We start from the raw sequence: 20,454 nt of genomic DNA on the forward strand, positions 1-20,454 counted from the left end.
TGCTCACTTACTGCAGACCCCAGCCCTCCAGCCACTCAGCAGCACTCCCTGGGCAGCACAGGCTTGCACGTAGGAGGATAGTGCCGCACACAGACAGTCCTCACTCTTCTCACAATTGCACGTGTCAAACATGCAGTTCTGGGGAGCAGAAAAGATACTCAGTGGCCCCAGGAGCCCCAGCCCCTTGTTGGGCTGTTCCTCATCCTGAGGATGGGGGAGGGGGTGGTCCAGCCTACTCTGTGGGACTCCTACCCCTGACTGCCATCCCAACCTCCCTGTGGCAGAGCCATCTCTTCTTCCTCCCCTCCCCTCCCCTCTCCTCCCCTCCCCTTCCTTTCCCTTCCCTCCCCTTCCCTTCCCTTCCCTTCCCTCCTCCCTTCCTCCCTCCCTCTCTCCTTCCTTCCCTTTCCCTCCCTCCCTCTCTCCCTCCCTCTTTCCTTCCTTCCTTCCTTCCTTCCTTCCTTCCTTCCTTCCTTCCTTCCTTCCTTCCTTCCTCCCTCCCTCCCTCCCTCCCTCCCTCCCTCCCTCCTTCCTTCCTTCCTTCCTTCCTTCCTTCCTTCCTTCCTTCCTTCCTTCCTTCCTTCCTTCCTTCCTTCCTTCCTCCCTCCCTCCTTCCCTTCCTCCCTCCCTCCTTCTTTCCTTCCATACATTTTAAGCAGGTGGAGGAAGGCACTGCACTCCTCGCTAAGAGCAGTCAGGCCTCCAGGGGCATGGATCTGGCTACCCCACCAGCCCCCACAAGGACAGTGGAGAGGAGGGCTTGCTGAGGAGGTGGAGAGAGGCAGAGCCCTAGTTTACAGATGTTCGTTTGGCCTTGAGACCCCAGAGACCTCCCTGCTGCCCAATACTCTGTCCCTGCCCTTCGGGTGTGCCACAGCTAGGCTCTGCAGGTGGCGCAGACCTTAGGAGAGGGGCCTGGGTCTGCCCTTAAGAGGTGCCAGCCCGAGCCTTCTGGGGCCAGGGCTGAGACCTGGGCCAGGATGGACAAAAGGGACTCTCCAGGTTCTCTTACCTTGTAGTAAGGCTCAGGGTTCACGAACACGTGGCATTGGGAGAAAGTGGCTCCAGGGTCCGTGAGTAGGGAGCACCAATGCTGAGCATAGTTTTCTGGGGAGGCAGGAGGTGGAGACCGCTTGGTCACCCTTCCCTGTGGGGCCAGGCCCCTAGAACAAGCACAGGCTACCCCCTCCCCCAGCAGGGCAATGGCTGCTCCCTACACTGTGGGAGTGAGCACCAGGGTCCAAGATGCATCCCCTGCACCCCAGGGGAGCCGCAGACTAACTAAATGTGGAGGGAGGGGATCCTCCTTCTCCCATAGGCCCAACAGCAGTCTTGCCCTCCTCAGACACCCTTCCCCATGTCTCCAGGTAACTCCAGCCTCCCTGGTCCCTTCTCCCAAGACGGTCCTCAATGCCCTCCCACTCCCCTGGGCTCCTGCGTCTTCTCTACCCTGTCCAGGCTCTCCCCGGAGAACCTCCTTAGAAGGGACACCCTACGAGGTCCAGGTACCATTTTCTACACTGAGAGAGCACGGGTTCTCAAAGCTGTTTTTGATGTTGGTGCAGTCGGCCTGGGTCTTCCAGGTGTTGGCAAAGGCTGCCCCTGTCCCTTCCACCACCCCACTGAGGGCTGTGAAATCATCCGCCTGGTTCTGGTTGAAGTTTCCGCAGAGGCCTGGGGAGGGGGGCAGCATGGGGTGGGGGGGAGAGTGCTCAGAATAAACTCTTCCCAGAGCAAAACACCTCCCCTGACATGACCCCCACAGGACCCTGCTCCCCCTCTGGCCAGTAGTGGGGGGTCCAAAGAGAGACCACAGAGGGGATTCCTGCCCGTCCAGGGGGTCCTCTCAGGGGCTCTCCCCTCCCCTTACCCCGGCACGGCAGAGGTGCCCGGGCCACTGCAGGGGGAGGGAGGGAGGACCTCCCTGGCTCCGTCTGGGACTCAGGGCAGTTGGTCTTTCCCTCGGCCAGTCCCCCGGGCAGCGGTCCTCACCACACATCTGGCTGCGGAAGGAGGGATCCAGACGCAGGGACAATTGCATGAAGGGCACCAGCTGTATCTGCAAGAGCAGGCCGAAGGTGGCGTGGACCAAGATGAAGTATGTCGAGGGCTGGAATATGGCGATGTTGGCTACAGACACAGGCGGGGAGGGGCAGAGTCAGCAGGAGGGAAGGAGGGAGGGAGGGAGGCACTGGCCGTGCTGAGAACCAGCCTTGGACACACACGCACAGTCAAACCAGCCAAGATATTTGCTTTGTATAATGCTGAGGCTTGGTATCTGAACGCCCAGATTCTGTCCTGAGGCAGGGGCACAGGGTAGAGGATCTCCAGTGCTCTGGGGTCCATTTCATGGCTCCAGAGTTGGGTGAACCGAGGGATGGCCCTCACTCACTCTCCCTTGAACCTGGCCTTCTGAATGACTTGGGGTTTGAAGTCAGGGGTGAAATGAATGTTTAAGGGGGTATGGGGCCCAGCCTCCTGTGTCCTTGTCAGCCCTGCTCCCTTTCAATGTAGCCCAGAACCTGCTCTCATACTTTTTAAGGGAGCAGTGACCAGGAAGTCGTTAAGGACCATGCCCACCAGTCCCCAGGTGACCTTGTGTGAACAAGGCTCAGTCTCCTCCTCTATAAAATAAGGGGATTGGCCCGGATGGTCTCCAGGGGTCCCTAAATCCTTCACTTCCGGTTGCTAGGATGAGGTGTGGCTCCTCCATCCGCAGCAGGGCCCCAGGATCTCGAGGAAGGAAGGCACCTCAGGGCTACCATCAGAAACCCTGAGGCATGAAGCTCCTCAGAGGCTGCGCCCAGGGATGCCCACCCAGGTCGGCCCTCTGCCGTGTCTTCTCATCTCAGAGAACACAGCCTGGGCAGGTTTATGTGACCTGGGTGAGCACCACCAGCTCAGGCTGAGGGCTGGCTGGTAGAGCTTCCCAGGGAGGTCTGGCCCTCACTCTGTGGGGCCCAGCTGGATGGAAACCCCTGTCACCTTGAGGGAGAACATGCCAGGTGGCTCAATGTGGGCCAGCTTCCCCAGGGCGATCTGATCCAAGGCCAGGTGTAAAGAAACCTCCCCGAAAGTGGGGACTGTGACCCCATGGGAGGTTCTGAGCAAGTTACAGCAACATGGGTGGGGGGGAGGAGTTACCACATGGGATGGGGAGGGCGGAGCTTTCTGCCCTCAAGGCCAGAGGCCTCGGGGGCTTCCAGTCAAGCCAGCCTTGGTTCTGGAGGGCCCCATGCTTCCAGGCACACCTTGCAGGGGCACCTACCTGCAGAGATGGGTAACTGTGTGTAGATGGAGTTTACAAGCACGCCCCCATTGGGCTGGATCCTGATGACCTGGGGTAAAAGAACCAGAGATGGGGCTGTCCATCCCTCTGGGGCTGCTCCTCCATCCTGCTCCCAGCAGCCCTAATGATCCTCTTGGTGCCTCAACCCTCCCAACTTCTCCCCCAACAGCTCCTGGTTCTTTCTGCTGGGGCCACACAGAATGAAGTGAACACCTTCTCCAGACCTGATCACAGCTCCTGAGTTCCTTGGAGGGCTTGGGTTCAAATTTGGCTTCTGCTGCTTACTCCCTCTACCGCCCTTCTTGGAGCCCATTTCCTCCTTTGCAAAGTAAGGGAGTTGGGCCAGATGACCTGAAAAGCCCCCTCCAGCTCGGGGTGCTCTATCCTGGGGTCCTTCTGAGCAGGGGCCCCTACAGCTGCCCAGACCTGCTTACTGTCTCTCCTCCATTCAGGTTCAAGGTCACTGACTGGAGGCAGTTTTCATTGTCTGTCATACCGCACCGGCGCAGCTCCCCCAGGATGGCGAAGGTGGTGTCCTCACACTTCTGATGGGGCAGAATTCCAGAGTGGCAGTCATTTGTGTGTGTATGTGTGTGTGTGTGCAAATGTGTGTGTGAATGCATACCATGTGTGAGTGTATATGTGTGAGAGGGTATGTGCCGATACATGTGTGTACGTGCATATGTATAAGAACATACGTGTGTCTGTGTGAATGTGTGCAAGTGCATACAAATGTATGTATGTGTAAGTATAAGTTTGTGACTATTGTGTATGTGTGTGAGAGTGTACATGTGGATGTGTGTGCATGTGTATCTATGTGAGTGTGTTTATATGGAAGAATGTATATGTGTGTGTGTGAATGTGTGCATATGGATGAATCGTATCTCTGTGTGTGTGTGTGAATGTGTACTAGTGCACATGCATGTGTAAGTGTCTGTGTGCTTGACCACCTGCATGCACAAGGTGGGCCAGCAGGCATGCCTGCCCCCAATGTCTCAGCAGCCTAGGTCCTCAGAGCTGAAGGGGAGCTTGGAGGCTTGTGTCCCAACCTCACAGCCTGAGCCTCGGCCCTGGCTCTGCTCCTCTGGAAGTCAGGGCTCCTAGCACCTTCAGGAGAGGCCCTGGAGTGCAAATCCCCTATCAGACAGAAGCCCCCTGAGGCCCGATGAGGGGCCATGTGACTCCCGTGGAGACTGCTTGATGACGCCCTCCCAGAGGGTGGCAGCTTGGCTCCCAAGGAAGGGAGGCACTCTCCCTCTCCTCCTCCCTCTCTCTTTTCACCTGCCTCCCTCTTTCCCATTCTGGCCATCCAGTGCCCGGTGGTCACCTTGGACAAGACATAGCTGCAGTCCCCGTGAATGTTGTAATGCTTCTGGTCAAAGGTGGTGATGTGGGACCCGCCTTCCACGGAGCAGGTGCCTGGGCACGGCAGCTCCTCACATTGCCAGAGACCAGAAAGGCAAGTACTGGAGGGGATGCAGAGAGAAGGATGGGCAGGTCAGTGATCAGGCCACCTCCAAAGGAATGCGTGGGCTGCCCCAGAAACATCTGGAGCAGTGGGGTGGGGGTGGGGGCAGAGGCGGTGTTACCAGGAGCTGCAGCGCGTAGAGAAGGAGGCTCCAGGCTTGTAGGTCTGGCCGTTGTGGGTGCAGTGACATTGGTCCTGGGTTACACAGCTCCAGCCCTGAACGTCATCCAGGACGGTCCCTACAAAGACAGGCGGCACAGGCCAGGAGTCGGTGGCGGGGGGGGGGGTAAAGGGAGGGGGTCTGACTGCACCAAGCTGGTGCACCAGGGGCCATCATGGCCCAGGGTGAACCGATGGAGGGGGCAAAGAGATGAGTCTGAAGAGGATGCAGGGGGAGCGGCCTCATGGCTGTGGGGGATGGGTCCTAGTCTGGTGACTCCTCCTTCTCTGGGCCTTGGTTTCCCAGAGTGTCAGGACCTCAACATTGGGAGAGGGGCTGGTGGAGACTTGCCTGGGGGGCAGAAGCAGCCATCCGTGCAGTGCTCCTCGCAGAGCTGGGACCGCTCAGGATTGGAACAGGTGTCCGCACAAGGGGAGCCACACTCGTGGTACTGCATGTTGGAGGGGCACGCCTTGTCTGGAATGGGGACACCAAGGCAGAAGCTTGCGACATGGAGAATCCCAATTCTTCTATTTGCCCCTAGGGCGAACTTGGCCATGCCCAGCTCCCCCCAAGCCTCAGTTTGCTCATCTCTAAAATGAGACCATAGGGTTAGACCCCCTGTGAGGGGCCCTGGCAGCTGTGGCTTTACAACCCTATGACCTCGACAGCCAGGCTTGACATTCGAAGCCCACCACAGTCTGGGACTCTTCTTATGCCCCCCTCCCTGCCCCCAGGCTGCAGTCAGTCACCACCACCTCCACACCCCCCCCACACACACACTCCACCCCCCCACAAATACCCACCACACACACACACACACACACACACACACACACACTCATATACAGTAAACACCCACCACATACACACACTCCCCACCACACACATACCGCACACTGAACACACACACTCATACCACATATATATATACACACACCACATACCCACCACACACACATTTACACCACACACACTCCATACACTCACACCACACATATATGCACACCATACATATACCACACACATCATACATACCTCCCCACACACCACAAACACACACCACATACCACATACACATACACACACATCACACATACCCCACACACACACCACAAATGCCCACCACACACACACTCCTCATGACATCCACCATACACCATGCGCATACACACACACACACACACACACACTCACACCACACACACACTCATGCCACACACATACATACGCATCACACACATATACACACCACACACACATCCCTACCCCCTACCACACACACACACTCACACACCTACCCCCCCACCACAAACACCCCCACCACACCTCCACCACACACACACTCATACCACATACACACACACACCCTGCCATGCACACACATACACCATCCCTGCCACCTCTGCTTCTATGCTCAGGCTCTTCTCAAGGGCTGATGTGGTCTTCCTCTGCTTCTTTGCCTGGTGAACTTCCCTGGCTCCAGCCTATAAAATCTACCTCCTCCGGGAAGCCTTCCCTGCAGCCTTTGCTCATCCCTGGGTAGGCAGCTGGTGGGAGGCCTGAGGGCCTCCCCTGGCACTTCCCACCATGGGGGTGGGGAGTGGGGAAGGGCGCCTTCATGCCCACCACTCACAGCACAGGTCCTGGCTCCTCCAGTTAAGTGGCTGCCCGCCTGCATGGGCACACTGCCTCGAGTACTCGGAGAAGGTGGCACACATACAGGAAGAGCGGTTAGCTTCTTTGCATCCACATAGGTCTTGTACACAGGCCTCTATGTAGGGCTTGGGGTCCACCAGCTGGTTGCAGCTGCTGAAAGCCAGGCCAGTCAGGACCCTGAGGCAGCTGCTCTCCTGGAGGAAACATGGCAGGGTTGGTGACCCAGTCTCAATGGCTGGTACTCAGACACAGAGACCATAGAGACTGACTGCCCCCTGCCCATCTCACAGAGGAGGAAACTGAGGAAGCCTGCAGAAGGAGAGGGGTGCTTCACGTTTCCTGGAAGCGGCTGAGCTGGGATTTTACCTAGAGCTTCCATTCCCCTTCCTCCCCCCCATCCCAACCCCAGGGTGACCAGCTGCTGCTGGTCTCTGAACCTGTTTTCTCCTCTATGAGATGAGAGTAGGAAGAGTGGATTTGACCAGGGATATCTGGTGTCCCTCTTCCCTGGAGATCCCACTGTCCCATGGCCTCCTGGCTCTTTCCAGGACCCTGCTCGGTCTGCCCTTGGCAAACCCCACTCAGGACAGGCCGGGTTCCATCCCCTGACATGGCTCCCCATCCTTGAGACTTTACTTCACCTCCTTCAGGTTCTCTCCACCTCCCAGGCTGAGAGCCACCTCTGTCCCCTCTGTGCTCCCCCATGAAGTCCTGTCTGGGCTCTTCTGCCTTTTTGTGTGCCAGCCAGGCTGGAGGCTTCCACTCTCCCCACCCCACACACTATTTTTTCCTCTCCCACCATCTCCCACCCTCTCATAAATCAACCATCCATCCATCCATCCATCCATCCATCCATCCATCCATCCATTCATCCATCTGTCCATCCATCCATTCATCCATCCATCTGTCTACCCATCCATCTATCCATGCAGCAGGTGGGGCCCTATGATGTTTGCTGAGGGAGAAGCAAAGGTAAGTTGACTCAGTTGGTCCCTCAGAGACATAACAGCTCAACACAGGGCCATTGGTCCAGGCACGGTGTGACAAGGCACCAACCCAGCATCATGGGAACCCATGGAGGGGACACTGCTGGGCTTTGGGTCTTTCCAGGTTGGGAGGAGGTGGAATTTGAGGGACAGAGAGAATTCTGACAAGGAAAAGATAAGGGAGGGAGGGTATCCCCAGTTTCCGAGCCGCAAAGGAGGGTCTTTCACGCCTTCCTTGTGTGCTCAGTGGCTCCTCACCTCATCTTTGCAGTTGCTTGCTGGGGAAGACATGGGATCCCAACACTGCTCTGTGGGCCCGTCTAGTTTCTGTAGGTTCCCGAACTGCCAGGAGGTCAGCCAGACATCTGGAAGAGACACAATGCTGCTAGAGTTCTGGGGAGCAGAGCAGGTGTGGCTGTCTGGAAAGAGGGGCTGAGATGCGGGGTCCCTCTGTGATGAGGGAGGGCACACCCAGTATGGGGGATTGACAGAGCCCAGCCCTGGGCAGGGAGGCCCTTCTTCAGTAATGAAGGGGAGGGGTCCTTGCCCAAGACCACCCAGGGAGTGCCAGAGACAACGTTTGAACCTGGCTCCTCTACATCTGCCCCCTGCAGTCATGGAAGCTGGGGGGAAGGGGCTGAGGAAGGGGCTGATATTGATGTTTTCCTGATTCTCTCCCCAGGCCCTCAGCAGGCACTGGGCCCAAACAGGGATTCCTGCCCAGGGGTGCACCAGACTAGCTGACCTGGAAGTACCTCCAACTCCTACATACTCTGATCCTCTGCGGGGGGAGGGGGAAGGTCCTAAGACCCTCCAGCCTTCTCTTCGTGGCCTGGCTGCCCATGGAGACCAGGAATGATGTAATTGCTCCACTCTGTCCCTCTGAAGGGACCAGCCCCGGGGGTTAGGAGACGTGGGCTGGGGTCCCAACTCCACCACCGCGTGACCTTGGGAAAATGCCTTCCCACCCTGAGCCTGCGGTTCCACATCTGTGAAGTGGGTGTGTGAATAGTAAAAGGGCTTCACAGAAAACGCTTCACTTACCACACATTTTGTGTACAAACGCACACATACTATCCGCAGCTAACACCATTTGGCATCTGACCCTCTAATCACAAACATACACAATCCATATGGAGCTGACTTTTGTGATTGGTCAGTGGCCTAACTCTGGACTTCAGCCTCCTTTACTGTAAGATGAGGTCCCTTCCAGCTCTGAGATTCTGACTCCTTAGAAGCCCCAGGCCCTGCTGAGGCTGGACTAAGGAGAGGCAAGGGCAGCTTTGGAAGCTGTGGGGAGAGCTTGGGCTGGCTGCCTGGGGGGCTGAGCTGAGTCTGGCTGGACCAGCTTCTCCACTGGGAGCCCCTTGACCACCTTGGCCTCCATGAGGGTGGAGGGCCAGGGAAGGGTTTCAGGAGAGGCCTTGGTGGACACCCCAAACCACCCTGCCTCCCACCCAGCCTGGGGCCTCCTGGATGACTGGTTTCTCTCTCCTCTCATCTCTGAGGCCAGCCCATGTCTCCTGAGCACACAAGACCAGAAGTGAGGGCCACACTGGGAGTGGGGAAGGGCATCACTCACTGTTGGAGTAGAATTCATTGAATGTAGAAAGGCCGTTGAAGTCCCCACAGAGCCCACAGGTCTGGTTGGCGTATTTTGTGTCCAGTTCCAGCTGAGGAGGATGGAGCAGGGGGTGGGAAGGAAATGGAGACCAATCATTGATACAGTCAGGGGCAGGGGAGGGAAGGCTGTGTGTGTTTGTTCCTGGGCTTTGGAGGGCCGAGGCGCTCTGGGCTCCTGGGACCAGAGTCTGGACTAGTCATTGGTGTGGGGGGGGGAGGCTCCTATGCCTCATTCCTCTCCTCCTAATGGGGGTGTGAGCCCCTTGAGGCCTGGCTTGGCATACAGGAGGCACTTCATAAGCATTTGTTGACTGACTGACTAGTCTTCCTCGGTCCAATTTCTCCCCTCACCAGTGAATTCTGTATGTGGCTTCCACAGAGATCTCTCCAAAGCACAGATCAGATCTGACCATGGCAAACCTCGACCAAAGATGCTCCCAGATGAAATATGAACCATCATTGCCTTTTAAAGTCCTTCAGAAACCTGCTCTGACCATGTTCCAGCCCTTCATGCTGTCTGAGCACCCCACATCAGACCTCTCCCACCTCTACATCTTTGCCCAAGGTACCCACATGCCTGGAGAGCCCTTCCTGCCTCACAGAATCCCCAGCTTGCTCTAAGTTCAGCTCAGGGGCCACAAGAGACTTAGCTGGGTCCCTCCAGTGCCAGGATGTCTGCCAGAAAATGCCATGTGCATGGGCTAGACATGCATGCACATGTGTATATATGTTGCACACATACATATGTGTTTTCTGTTATTTTATCTGTACAAGTTTGCGTGTGTCCTTTTCTCTGTTCGTGTTGCTTTTCTCCCAGCACAGTGTAAGCTTCTTGAGGGCAAGAATCAAGTCTAGTTTTTCTGTCCCCAGCGCCCAGAGCAGGGGCCGGCCCACTGTAGCTGCTGCTGAATCAGCAGCAGTAGATGGAAACAGCAGCACAGTACAGGTGCTTTGGGGCTAGATTCCAGAACCCACTTTCTAAAGGAGGAAAGCCTTCCCTCCAGGGACAGCAGCCTCTCCCACAGGTCTGCGAGGACCAGACAACCTTTAATGGGGCCTCGTGTGGGGGGCTGGCTTTGCCGGCTGGGATGCTGGGCAGCCCTGGCCAAGACGTCTTCTGTGGCCAGGGATTGGGAAGGGGGTGAGGGCAGGGGTCTGAGCAGGGAGAGGGCTGGCAGCCCCACTCTTACCAGGGCACTGTCATTGCCGTTCCACATGAAGGTCAGAACCATCCTCACGCTCACCTGGACGTAGGTGCTACTTGCCTCCACAGTGAACCCAGAGCGGCTGTAGGGCAGCTGCTCCCTGCAAAGAGAGTGGCCAGGGAAGAAAGACTTTCACCTCAAAAGCCAGTGAAGAGAGCAGCCGGAGGCACCAGGCTGTGGCGCCCTGGATAGGTGGCAGACTGGCCAGGGAGGGACTGACGCTGGGACCCTAGGGCCCTGGCAAGGCAGGGATGAACTCCCCTCCATGTGACTCCCTGCCTGCCTCCACCTCAGAATTGGTCACCCCCAGACCACTCAGACCATAGCGAGGCCTGGAGGCTTCCTCTTTAGTTCCTGAGTTATGGAGTGCCCTCTGTAGCCCCCTCCCCTGCTGAAAGTTGAGAGCCTTTGCCCTGCCCTGCCCCTAAAGATCCGGGATCTGACAGCCACACTCATTATCATTCCCATCATCACAACTATTGCAAGTATTTATATAATGTTTTAAGGTTTGCAAGCCACATTACAAACTAGATCTCATTCGATCTTCCCAAAAGCCCAGGGGGCAGGTGCAACAATGATCCCCATTCTACAGTTAAGGGAACTGAGGCAGACAGGGGTTAAGTGATTTGCCCAGGGTCACACAGCCAGTGGTTGTCAGAGACCACATTTGAGCTCAGGAAGGCTCCAGTCCAGGCGCCCTGTGCACCATGGCGCCCCCTAGGGGCAGACTGGTGGCCCTCATCCCGCTCTCATTAAACCACAGTGCAGAGTTCAGGGTCTATCCAGTGAAGACTTCTGGAAAAGCTCTCGGAGGTCAGAGAGGAGCTGGGTTAGCTGTTATTTTCTCCAGCTGGGTGCCTGGGCAGTTATCTCAGTCTATATGAATCTTAGTTTCTCCCTCTGTTAGTAAGGTAGGGACCCAGATGACTGCTGGGGTCCTGCCAGCAGAACCCTCCAAAGGGCAGAAGATGGTGGGGGGCCAGCCCACAAGGTGGGTGTAGAGAGCGGGGACTCATGAGGCTCACCGCTGCCCATTGATCAGGACGGATCCAGGAGACAGCTCTAAGACCACCCCTTCTGTCTTGATGAGGATGCGGCTGATGGTGGGGGTCTCCCCAACCAGGGAATGCCGGATCTGGATATTAAAATCCTCATAAGCAGCTTGGCAATGCGAGGCAAAGACATAGTTACACAGGCCAGGGAACTGGAAGATGTCCCCATCAAAGGTCTTGTAATGGAAGCTGCCCCACGTGCTGCACACTTGGCCACTGTGTGAAGGGTTCAAGGCTGCAAGCAAAGGGGAAAGGAGGGGATCAGTGCCCTGACAGAGAGCTGGCCTCCCCCCTGTCCTCCCAAGACTGCCAGGCCTGAAGTCTGAGGCAGGGCCTGCCTCCCACACCCAAGGGCATCCCCAGAGAAACTCGAGTCACGTCTATCAATAGAGCATTAGCCAATTCCCTAATGCTGCAGGAAAGGCCGCAGCTCTTCTGTCTAGGCCCTTCCTGGATTGTGAGCTTCCTGGGGGCAGGAGCCAAAGTTCTGGGCTCTGCACATAGCAAGGGCTTAATCAGTATGGGCTGTTCTCATGGGTGGTCAGTCAGTCAGAACTCCTTCAGGGACCCCTCAGCTCATGCTGTCTGGTGGTCATCACCAAACATTGTCAATGAAAACAGAAAAAGAGATGACATAGGAATTAACTGAAATGGCTTGAAGTTCAAAGTCAGCCCGGCTGGATCTGGAGCCATGCTGGAGCCATGCAGCTAGCTGTCTCACAATAGATCCTTCTGGGATTCATTGACACAGAGAGGGACCCCGGGAGAGAGGGCCCAGGGCAGGCTTCTCAGCTGCCTCTGCCCACTCCGGTGCCACAGGCTCAGATTTCTGAATGGCTGCGGGGAGAGGGCAGGCTTACCACTTGCATAGGGGGTGATGGTGCCTGTGGAGATGAAAGTCATTCGCGATGTAGGACGGGGCTCAGGCAAGGTCTTAAAGTAGTCTGGGGGTTGGAAGAAGACAGCCACAGTTGGTTAGTTTAGAGTCTTCCTGAGGAACCCTTGGATGCCTGGTACTGAGGGGGCTGATTGTGTACTGGCCAGCCTCAGAGCTGGGAAGACCTGTGTTCAAATGCCACCTTTGATGCTAACATTACTTGACCTGAGTTTCTCCTTGATAAAATGAAGGTATCTTTGTAAGATACCTTCCAGCTCCCAATCTATGGTCTCAGATCTTCCTCGGTGCATACTGGGAAAGGCAAAGGGACCCCTGGAGATACAGAGCCAGGCAAGAAGGGGCCACAATAGAGAAAGGGGGTAGCCCTCTCTCCACTGTGAGGGTGATGAGTCAGGCCAATGTGGAGAAGCCTCGGGTTCCTTGCCAATATCTACCCTTTACAATTGGTCCTCCTATTGACCCAACATTGGGCGAGGCCAACAAAAGGACCAAAGGTCTGCCCTGTCTCGTACCCTTAAAGCCAGTGACTGCCTCAGAGAGAAATTCTCTGTCCCTTCCCCAGAGGGCCAAAGGCTGACCTGTTGTGATCTCTTCCCACTTAAACTACTAGGCTTTCTGTCTACTCCAAAGGCCCTACCCCCCTTGCCCTGGCCAATGCTCCTTTTTGCCCTGGGGGCACCATGACTCATGAAGTCATGTTTTCGGTTGATGAGCCCTAAGTTACAAGCAGTGGACTTTCTCTCCCTTGAGCTCACTTCTTTCTCACATCCCTGGGATGCCTGAGAGTCTGGGTTTTCCTGGTCTGTCATAGGAAGATGCCCTTGGCCTTTCTTTGATCACCTCCCATGGTGCCTAGGGTGCCTAGGTAGCTCGTTAGTACAGTGGTTAGAGTACTGGGCCTCAAACCTCTCCAGCAGTAAGTCACTTAACCTCTGTTTGCTCTAGTCCCCTCTACTGTAGTGAGGATAACAGCACTTCTCTTGTCAGAGCGCAGTTCCCGGCACACAGTGGGTGCTGCATAAATACTTAAGCCCTTCCCTTAGACCTTAATCACTGGTGGAAGCCCTTGCTGGTCCCCCTCAGTCTCAACATCCCGGGCTGTGGCCAGGAGGGCGGGAGGGCCATTTTCCCTCTCCCACACCGGAAGCCAGCCGAGAGAGCCCAGAGAGGAAGGAGACCTGTCCAAGGCTCAGCCCGGGAGACTTTTTGGGGTGTGGAGGCAGCCCTGGATCGATCTCCTTACCATAGTCTGGCTGAGAGTATTCTGGCAGGTCCCCATAAATCGCCCCAGCCTCCTGGGTCTCTGAGGAGACATGGAAAGAATCAGTGAGAGGCCCCCAGAGGCTAATGGTGCCCCTCCCCCCACGGCCATCGGCTTTTGGGGCAGGATTCAAGTCAACCCAATTCAGTTGAGTCAACACTAAGCAGGTCCTCTGTGCTAAGCACCCTGCTGGGCACAGGCAAAACGAAAGCCATGTGTGCTTTCAGGGAACTTTCATTCTACTGCCTCAATAATGCAAGAAGATTTGAAGCTCAGAAGAGGCTGCTGCCAGCGGGTGGGGAGTTAACTGACCCTTGTCCGAGAGGCAGGGGTGAGCAGCGAAGGGCATTCCAGGCATGGGGGATGGCCTGGACAAAGGTGCGGAGGTTGGAAAATCATGGCCAGGTTGCCTGGAATGTAGTGAGAAAAAGGGAGCCATCGGCAGTCACCCCAGGAAAGTGAGGTAGGAGTGGCTTATCGGAGGTGGACTGGAGAGAGAAGAGGATGTAGGGAAGCATCCGGAAGCACCGTGAGGAGGCCGCTTCAGTGCTGCAGACGTGAGGTGTTGGGGGGCTCGTGGGAGAGAAGAAGCTGATGGGTGAGGGAGAAGCCACAAGGCCTGGGACCAGGTCGGACTCAGGGATTGTGAAGGAGGGGAGGGCTGAGGCCGACTCTGAGGCCGGGAACGCCCCTGGAGGGAGGGATGGCGGTACCATTGACTGACGCAAGAGAGCGCTCCTTCTAGTTCGGACGTGCCCAGGTCCGCGAGATGCCCCGGCGCCCCGTAGGTGGTCAGGGATGCCTAGGTGATGCAGGCAGACCCACCTCGGGCAAACTTGGCCCGTGAAAGTCGCCTCTACAGCGAATCAAACCGGGCTGGAGTGCATTTACTCTCCAGAAGGCAGAGCGTCTGCTGAGCGCCCCATCTTCATTGAGGACCGGGTCTGATATGCAAAACTTCGGCCGACGCGCAATGCTTTCTGGAAGTAGCTGAGCTATAAGGGGAGGATCACCTGGGCGCGTGTAGACCCTTGAGAACCGGCCTGTGTTCATGGCGCTGTTCCATCTGTCCACACGGGGACCCAGAGGTGCTGGCCCCTTCGAGCCCAGAGCCTAGCGCTCACGCCAGGCGTTCCCTAGCAGACTGGAGGCTTAGCGGAAGAGCCCGGAGCTCAGACCCCATGCCCGCTCCTCCCTAGCCCAGCCGCTCTCTTCACTTGGGACTTTGTTCTCTCTTCTGGCCCGGCTCTATGCTGCTGCAGCGCCATCTCTCCTCACACTCAGAGAGCAGGCAGCTGGCAAAGGTTCCATCTCGAGGGTGTGCTAGAGACCACTGCCCTATGGCAGCCTTCCCTCCATCCCATCCTCCAGGGGCAAGAATGGGTGGCACCAAGCCTGGGTTCCAAGTTCTCCTCCAAAACTGGAGGCACAGTGGATAGAGCAGGGCCCTGGAATCAGGAGGACCTGAGTTCAAACCTGGCCTCAGACATTTGACACTTACTAGCTGTGACCCTGGGCAAGTCGCTTAACCCTATTGCCTAGCCAAAATATATATATATATATTATAATATATATATATATATATATATATATATGTATATATGCATGTATTGGTGAGCTTTGAGACCCTGGGCCAGTCTTGTGGCCCTCTGAGCCTGTTTCCTCATCTGCAAAATGGGATTCATGGTCCTTGCACTTCCTCCCTCCTAGGGCTACATTATCGCTAGGATCCCTCACTGCCAAGGAGCAGAGAGTGTGGCTGAGGCCAGCAGGGGCCTGGGGCTTCCCAGCATCCCCAGAGCTGCTGAGCCAAGCACTCTGACCCTGAGACCTGGGCTAAGGCTCAGTGACTACACACAAGGGCACTCCATCCACCAACTTGAGCCCCCCAGGGCTCCTGGCAGTGTCAAACTTGGTAGCAGCTCCAACACTTGGCAGGGCTCCCCAGCTCAGTGGCAGGTGAGAAGGGCTGGGCTGCTCTGGAATTTCCTGTAGAATTTTCCCAGCTGTGTGACCTGGTGGCCTTGAAGGCAGGTGGCTAAAGGCCTCTGGTGTCACCACAGGGTCACCTTTTGTCTAGCAACTCTGTGCTTTCCAGGGCATGGATGACCTCTCTGCCCTGAGCTAGAGGAATACAGGCCTCAGGTGTCTAGAAGCTGAGACTCGTGACCCTAACCATGATGGCTAGCTTGCTTTGAGGTCCTGATGGAAAGAGCCCCTACTCTGAACCTCAGGAGTCCCTTCTGTGAAAAGGGGACAAGAGTTCTGGCAGGGCCTCCCTTTCAGAGTGGCTGGGAGGAAAGCAACCTGGAAACCTGAAAACATGAGGCTAGAGAGAGGGTGCTTTTGTCCTTATTACTGGCATCCCTACAGGGCGGGGAGAGACAGAGATAGACAAGGAGACAGAAAGCCAGCCAGAGATAGAGATAGAGGCAGGCAGAGAGTCTGAGAGAGAGAAAGAGACAGACAGAGTTGGCAAATAAAGAGACAGAAGATCAGAGACAGAGAAAAAAGACAGAGCAGGGGGAGAAAGAGACAGAGAGATGAGAGACTGAGTGAAAGAGAGAGCAGGGAAAGGAAGAGACAGAGAGAGAAAGAGAAACAGAGACAGACAGAGTGGCTGAAAGATCCAGAGAGAAACAGACAGAGAAAGACAGAGATGGACAGGAAGACAGGAAGACAGGAAGAAAGACTGCCAGAGATAGACATAGAAACAGACAGAGGCCAAAGCAGACACAAACAGAGAGAGACAGAGAGAGAGACAAAGACAGAGACAGACAGAATCAGAAATAGACAGGGAGACAGAAAGACAGCCAGAGATAGAGATAGAGACAGACAGAGAGGCTGAGAGAGAGAAAGAGACAGAGAGTCTGAAAGATACAGAGAAACAGAGATACAGAGACAGAGACAAAGACAGAGACAGACAGGGAGACAGCCAGTGACATTGAGAGTGAGAGAAACAGACAGAGGCTGAGACACCCAGAGAGAGGAAGGAGGAGGTGTTTCCTCTTCTCCCCTGGTACCAGAGCCCACCTGAATCAGTTTCCAGCTGTTCCAGTTCTCGCCTCCCTGGGGCCAGAAGCCCACCTGAATCAGATCCTGAGGCTCCCAGTCTGGTGCCTGATGTCCCTCCTTCCTCCCACTGTCTGTCTCACCTCATCTCATCCCAGGATTCCCTGTGTCTTTCTCAGAGGAGAGAGTGCCTGCCTCCAAAAGGCTGAGCCTGAACTGCCCCTGCAGTTCACACTCCAGACCCTTCCTGATGCGCTCTCTAAGGATTAGAAACTAAACAGACATTGCTCAGTTGAAATCAGTCCCCCTTTAATTTACCAAGGAAGGGCATTCCCAGGTGTCAGGGGTAGGAAGGACCAGAGACAGCCTGGAGCCCTGCCCCCTCACTTTGCCGAAGCGGGGGTTGAGGCTTCAAGGAAGGGAGTGATTTTCCAGGTGCTCTCATGGCAAAGCCAGTGTCCTTTCTGCCAACTCCCAGGCCTGTGTGAGCGAGCGGGAAGTAAGAGGGGAGTGTGCATGACCATGTAGGCTTGCATGCATGTGTGCCTCCTGAGAAGGCAGCTGGAAGGGGGCCCCTCCTTTGGTTGGTGATGAGGCATTTCTGAGGAGGGCAGTGCAGGAAGAAGGCTGCTCAGGGCAAGCCACCTTGGGGGAGAGGGAGGACAGGAGCTGGTGGATCCTAGCTCCACCCAGGAGACAGAGCCAGGTCTCTACAGGCTCTTCCGGCCCAAAGTCTGTGATCTCGGGACCATGAGAGCCCAGCTTTTCTCTCGTTCAGCAAGATGTACAAAGCACCTTTCCCACATTGCTGTGGGAGGGAGGATATTGAAGTATTTTGTCCCCTTTTGCCATGGGGAAACTGAGGCACAGAAGCTTCAATGACTTGATCAGGTCATGCAGCTAGGAAGTCATACTACCTGAAAGGGCTCTTAGCCCCGCTCCCTTAGTTTCCACTTGGGCAGACTGAAATACAGAAATGCTGAGTCCTCTATCCAAGCCCACACAGGGAGCAAGTGTCTGGGCAGGACTGGAACCCAGGCTCTCCTGATCTCAGCTTCAGGACTCTTTCCATTGGGCGGCAGCACCTCCAATCACATCAGACTCATCCAGAACAGAAATTGCACCAGGCACATGCCTGCGATGTGGTCAGCATTGCCCTGTCCCACTGGTCCACCACCGCTAGGTGAAACAGTCAGTCCCCAGGACCACAGACTGAGCCAGATGTCCTGACCAGCCTGGGAAGGGAAGCATCTAAGCTACACCTGGACTGGAACCACCCCCCAGGACAGAGTCTGTGTCCAGATTAGTCAGCCCCAGCTTGAATACCACCTGATGCCCATCTCGGGGAAGGGGCCTGGAGCACCCAGAGAGTGTTCTACCTGTGGTGAGAGTCATGCTTCCTCCCCCTCTGACCTTCCCAACTGCTTCCAGGGAGCCCTCTGTGCCTCTCCAGGTGCCAGTCTGCAACTAAGAAACCAAGAGCCCCTGCCTCTGGTTGTCAAACAGGGCTCTGCTTCCCAGCCATAGTGGAGATTAAGCCAACAGGGTCAAAGGACAGGCAGGTAATGATTCAGCTGGATGGGACTGGGTAGCAGAAAAGCCCAGGGTTGTTGGGAATGCAAATCTACCAGGTCTGTCTCAGGAGGTGTCCCCCACAAAAGACCCTCTTGGACCTTCTAGTCAAGCTTTGTTAAATCGGCTATAGGTGCCATTCCTCCTCCTCCCCCTCTTCTTTGTTCCCCTCTCCCCTTTTCTCCTTCCCTTCCCTTCCCTTCCCTTCCCTTCCCTTCCCTTCCCTTCCCTTCCCTTCCCTTCCCTTCCCTTCCCTTCCCTTCCCTTCCCTTCCCTTCCCTTCCCTTCCCTTCCCTCTCCTCTCCTCTCCTCTCCCCTCACTTCCTCTCCTCCCTTCCTCTCCTCTCCTCTCCCCTCACTTCCTCTCCTCCCTTCCTCTCTTCTCCTCTAGTGTCTCCTGCTCTCCTCTCAGATCTCTCTCCTCCTCTCACCTCCTCTCTCCTCTTCTCAGAATTCTCTCCTCCTCTCCTCTCTTCTTCTCCTCCTCTCTTCTCCTTTCCTCTCCTCTCCTCCCCTCCCTTCCCCTCCTCTCCTCCCTTCCTCTCCTCTCTCCTCCTCTTCTCTCCTCTCTTTTCTTCCCCTCCCTTCCTCCTCCCTTCCCTTTCCTTCTTCTTCTCCCTTCCTCTCCTCTCAGAGCTCTCCTTTCTTCTCCTTCTCTCCCCTCCCTTCCTCTCCTCTCTCCTCTCTCCTCTTCTCTTCTTCCCTTCTCTCACTGTCTTCTCTCCCTTGACAGGTATAATTAGCCAGTAGATGGGCAGCCCTCAGGGCACTAAGTTTTACTGTTGACAGTAAGTATTAAAGGACTTACTAATAGCCAGTATCTAACTGGTGAGGCCAGGGAGGATGGGAGGCTGTGCTGAGCCCTAATCTCCTTTTGCTCTCTGGGGAACACTGGCATTTTGCAGCATGCCATGCTTGGAGGATGGAGCAATGAGAAGCTCTGGCTTTCTCCCTTTTGTGTGGCTTTCTGGGGGTTGCCTGCCTGCCCGTGGGACTCTTCTGGGTCACCTCAGAAGGTATCCACCCTTCCCCAAGCCCTGTCTCTAGCTCAGCCCAGAGCTTGGAACACAACCTGTTTTCCAGGGAGCTGGTCTTCCTGCCTCCATCTTTCCCTTTCTCAACAGGCTTTGCTGGGGCAGGAGCATCGGGACAGAGGTAGGCATGCTCCAGTTTCAGATATTAATAGAAGAGCTATAAGAGTCTGTGCAGCTCCTCTCCACTGCAAAGACTGTGAGCCCCCAGCCCTGGACAGCCTCTGGGGGCCTGAGGAAGTTCCCACAAGGGCCCTACACAGAGCTAAGTGATAAGAACATTGTAGGGTGGGGGGGGGATGCTTACCTGCCTGGTGTGTTATGCAGACTACAATTACCAGGGTCTGAAGAAGGTCCAGAAGCCCCCTCCCTGTGCCCATCCTGAGTGGCCCCTGTGGCACAGAATGGCCCCAAGGAAGGGTGGTGGGCAGGCAAAGCTCTGTCACAGGCAGCTGAAGTTTATATAGCAGGGACACACTGGCTCCCCTCCAGCTCCCACACCAGGGTCTAGGGAGGTGGGGCTTTGGACCAGCAGCAGCAGCAGGGGAGTGGGCCAGTGCTGGGGGCTGCCCCTCCCTGGGAGTGGGCACCCTGTGTATTTGCACTTGGAGAGGAGCCAGGGTGGTAGGGTAAGCCCTGGAAGAAGGGCTCAGGGACTGGAGTCTCCCAAGAAGTCCCAGCCCCTGGACAACACCCCAGATTCCTTCAGAGAAAGCAAGGTGCCAGGGATCATTGCCTCATCATGATGACCACAGAGCTGTGGCTAGGTGTGTGGTTGTCTCACATTCGGCCCCCCCCCACCCAAACTGGAAGCCTTTTGGGGACTTTGTTGGCAGTGGGAGCTCAGTGAAGACAGACAGAAAGAGGGAGAGAGAGAGAGACAGAGAGGGAGAGAGAGAGAGAGAGAGAGAGAGAGAGAGAGAGAGAGAGAGAGAGACAGAGACAGAGACAGAGAGACAGAGACAGAGAGACAGAGACAGAGAGAGACAGAGACAGAGGGACAGAGAGACAGAGAGAAGGAAGGAGGTAGGGATAGAGAGAGGAGGGAGGGAGGAAGGATGGAAGGAAGGAAGGAAAGAAGGAAGGAAGGAAGGAAGGAAGGAAGGAAGGAAGGAAAGAAGGAAGGAAGGAAGGAAGGAAGGAAGGAAGGAAGGAAGGAAGGAAGGAAGGAAGGAAGGAAGGAAGGAAGGAAGGAAGGAAGGAAGGGAAGGAAGGAAGGAAGGAAGGAAGGAAAGAAG

At 55.9% G+C, this 20,454-nt stretch overlaps 1 protein-coding gene and 1 long non-coding RNA gene across 2 annotated transcripts in view; both read right to left on the reverse strand.

The window, feature by feature from the left end:
• MUC5B (mucin 5B, oligomeric mucus/gel-forming) overlaps positions 1-12,185 on the reverse strand; it is a 46,406-nt gene extending 34,221 nt beyond the window's left edge. The window contains exons 1-15 of the mRNA XM_078148895.1: positions 12,164-12,185; positions 11,416-11,776; positions 10,376-10,490; positions 9,145-9,235; positions 7,821-7,927; positions 6,554-6,770; positions 5,269-5,394; positions 4,879-4,996; positions 4,617-4,755; positions 3,724-3,834; positions 3,269-3,338; positions 1,993-2,130; positions 1,510-1,674; positions 1,013-1,107; positions 12-138 (exon numbers count right to left, since the gene is read on the reverse strand). Coding sequence (XP_078005021.1) covers positions 12-138; positions 1,013-1,107; positions 1,510-1,674; positions 1,993-2,130; positions 3,269-3,338; positions 3,724-3,834; positions 4,617-4,755; positions 4,879-4,996; positions 5,269-5,394; positions 6,554-6,770; positions 7,821-7,927; positions 9,145-9,235; positions 10,376-10,490; positions 11,416-11,776; positions 12,164-12,185 — 2,002 coding nt within the window. The remainder of the gene's footprint in view (positions 1-11; positions 139-1,012; positions 1,108-1,509; positions 1,675-1,992; positions 2,131-3,268; positions 3,339-3,723; positions 3,835-4,616; positions 4,756-4,878; positions 4,997-5,268; positions 5,395-6,553; positions 6,771-7,820; positions 7,928-9,144; positions 9,236-10,375; positions 10,491-11,415; positions 11,777-12,163) is intronic.
• A 117-nt stretch (positions 12,186-12,302) lies between these two features.
• LOC144455113 (uncharacterized) lies at positions 12,303-19,634 on the reverse strand. The gene is made up of 3 exons (XR_013483781.1): positions 19,524-19,634; positions 13,584-13,643; positions 12,303-12,386 (listed from the first exon to the last, which is right to left on the reverse strand). It is a non-coding gene; the product is annotated as an uncharacterized LOC144455113 (long non-coding RNA).
• Between the last annotated feature and the right edge of the window lie 820 nt (positions 19,635-20,454).

Source organism: Phascolarctos cinereus, unplaced genomic scaffold, assembly GCF_003287225.1.
Source record: "Phascolarctos cinereus isolate Bilbo 61053 unplaced genomic scaffold, phaCin_HiC Scaffold_9;HRSCAF=440, whole genome shotgun sequence".
Lineage (NCBI taxonomy): Eukaryota > Metazoa > Chordata > Mammalia > Diprotodontia > Phascolarctidae > Phascolarctos > Phascolarctos cinereus.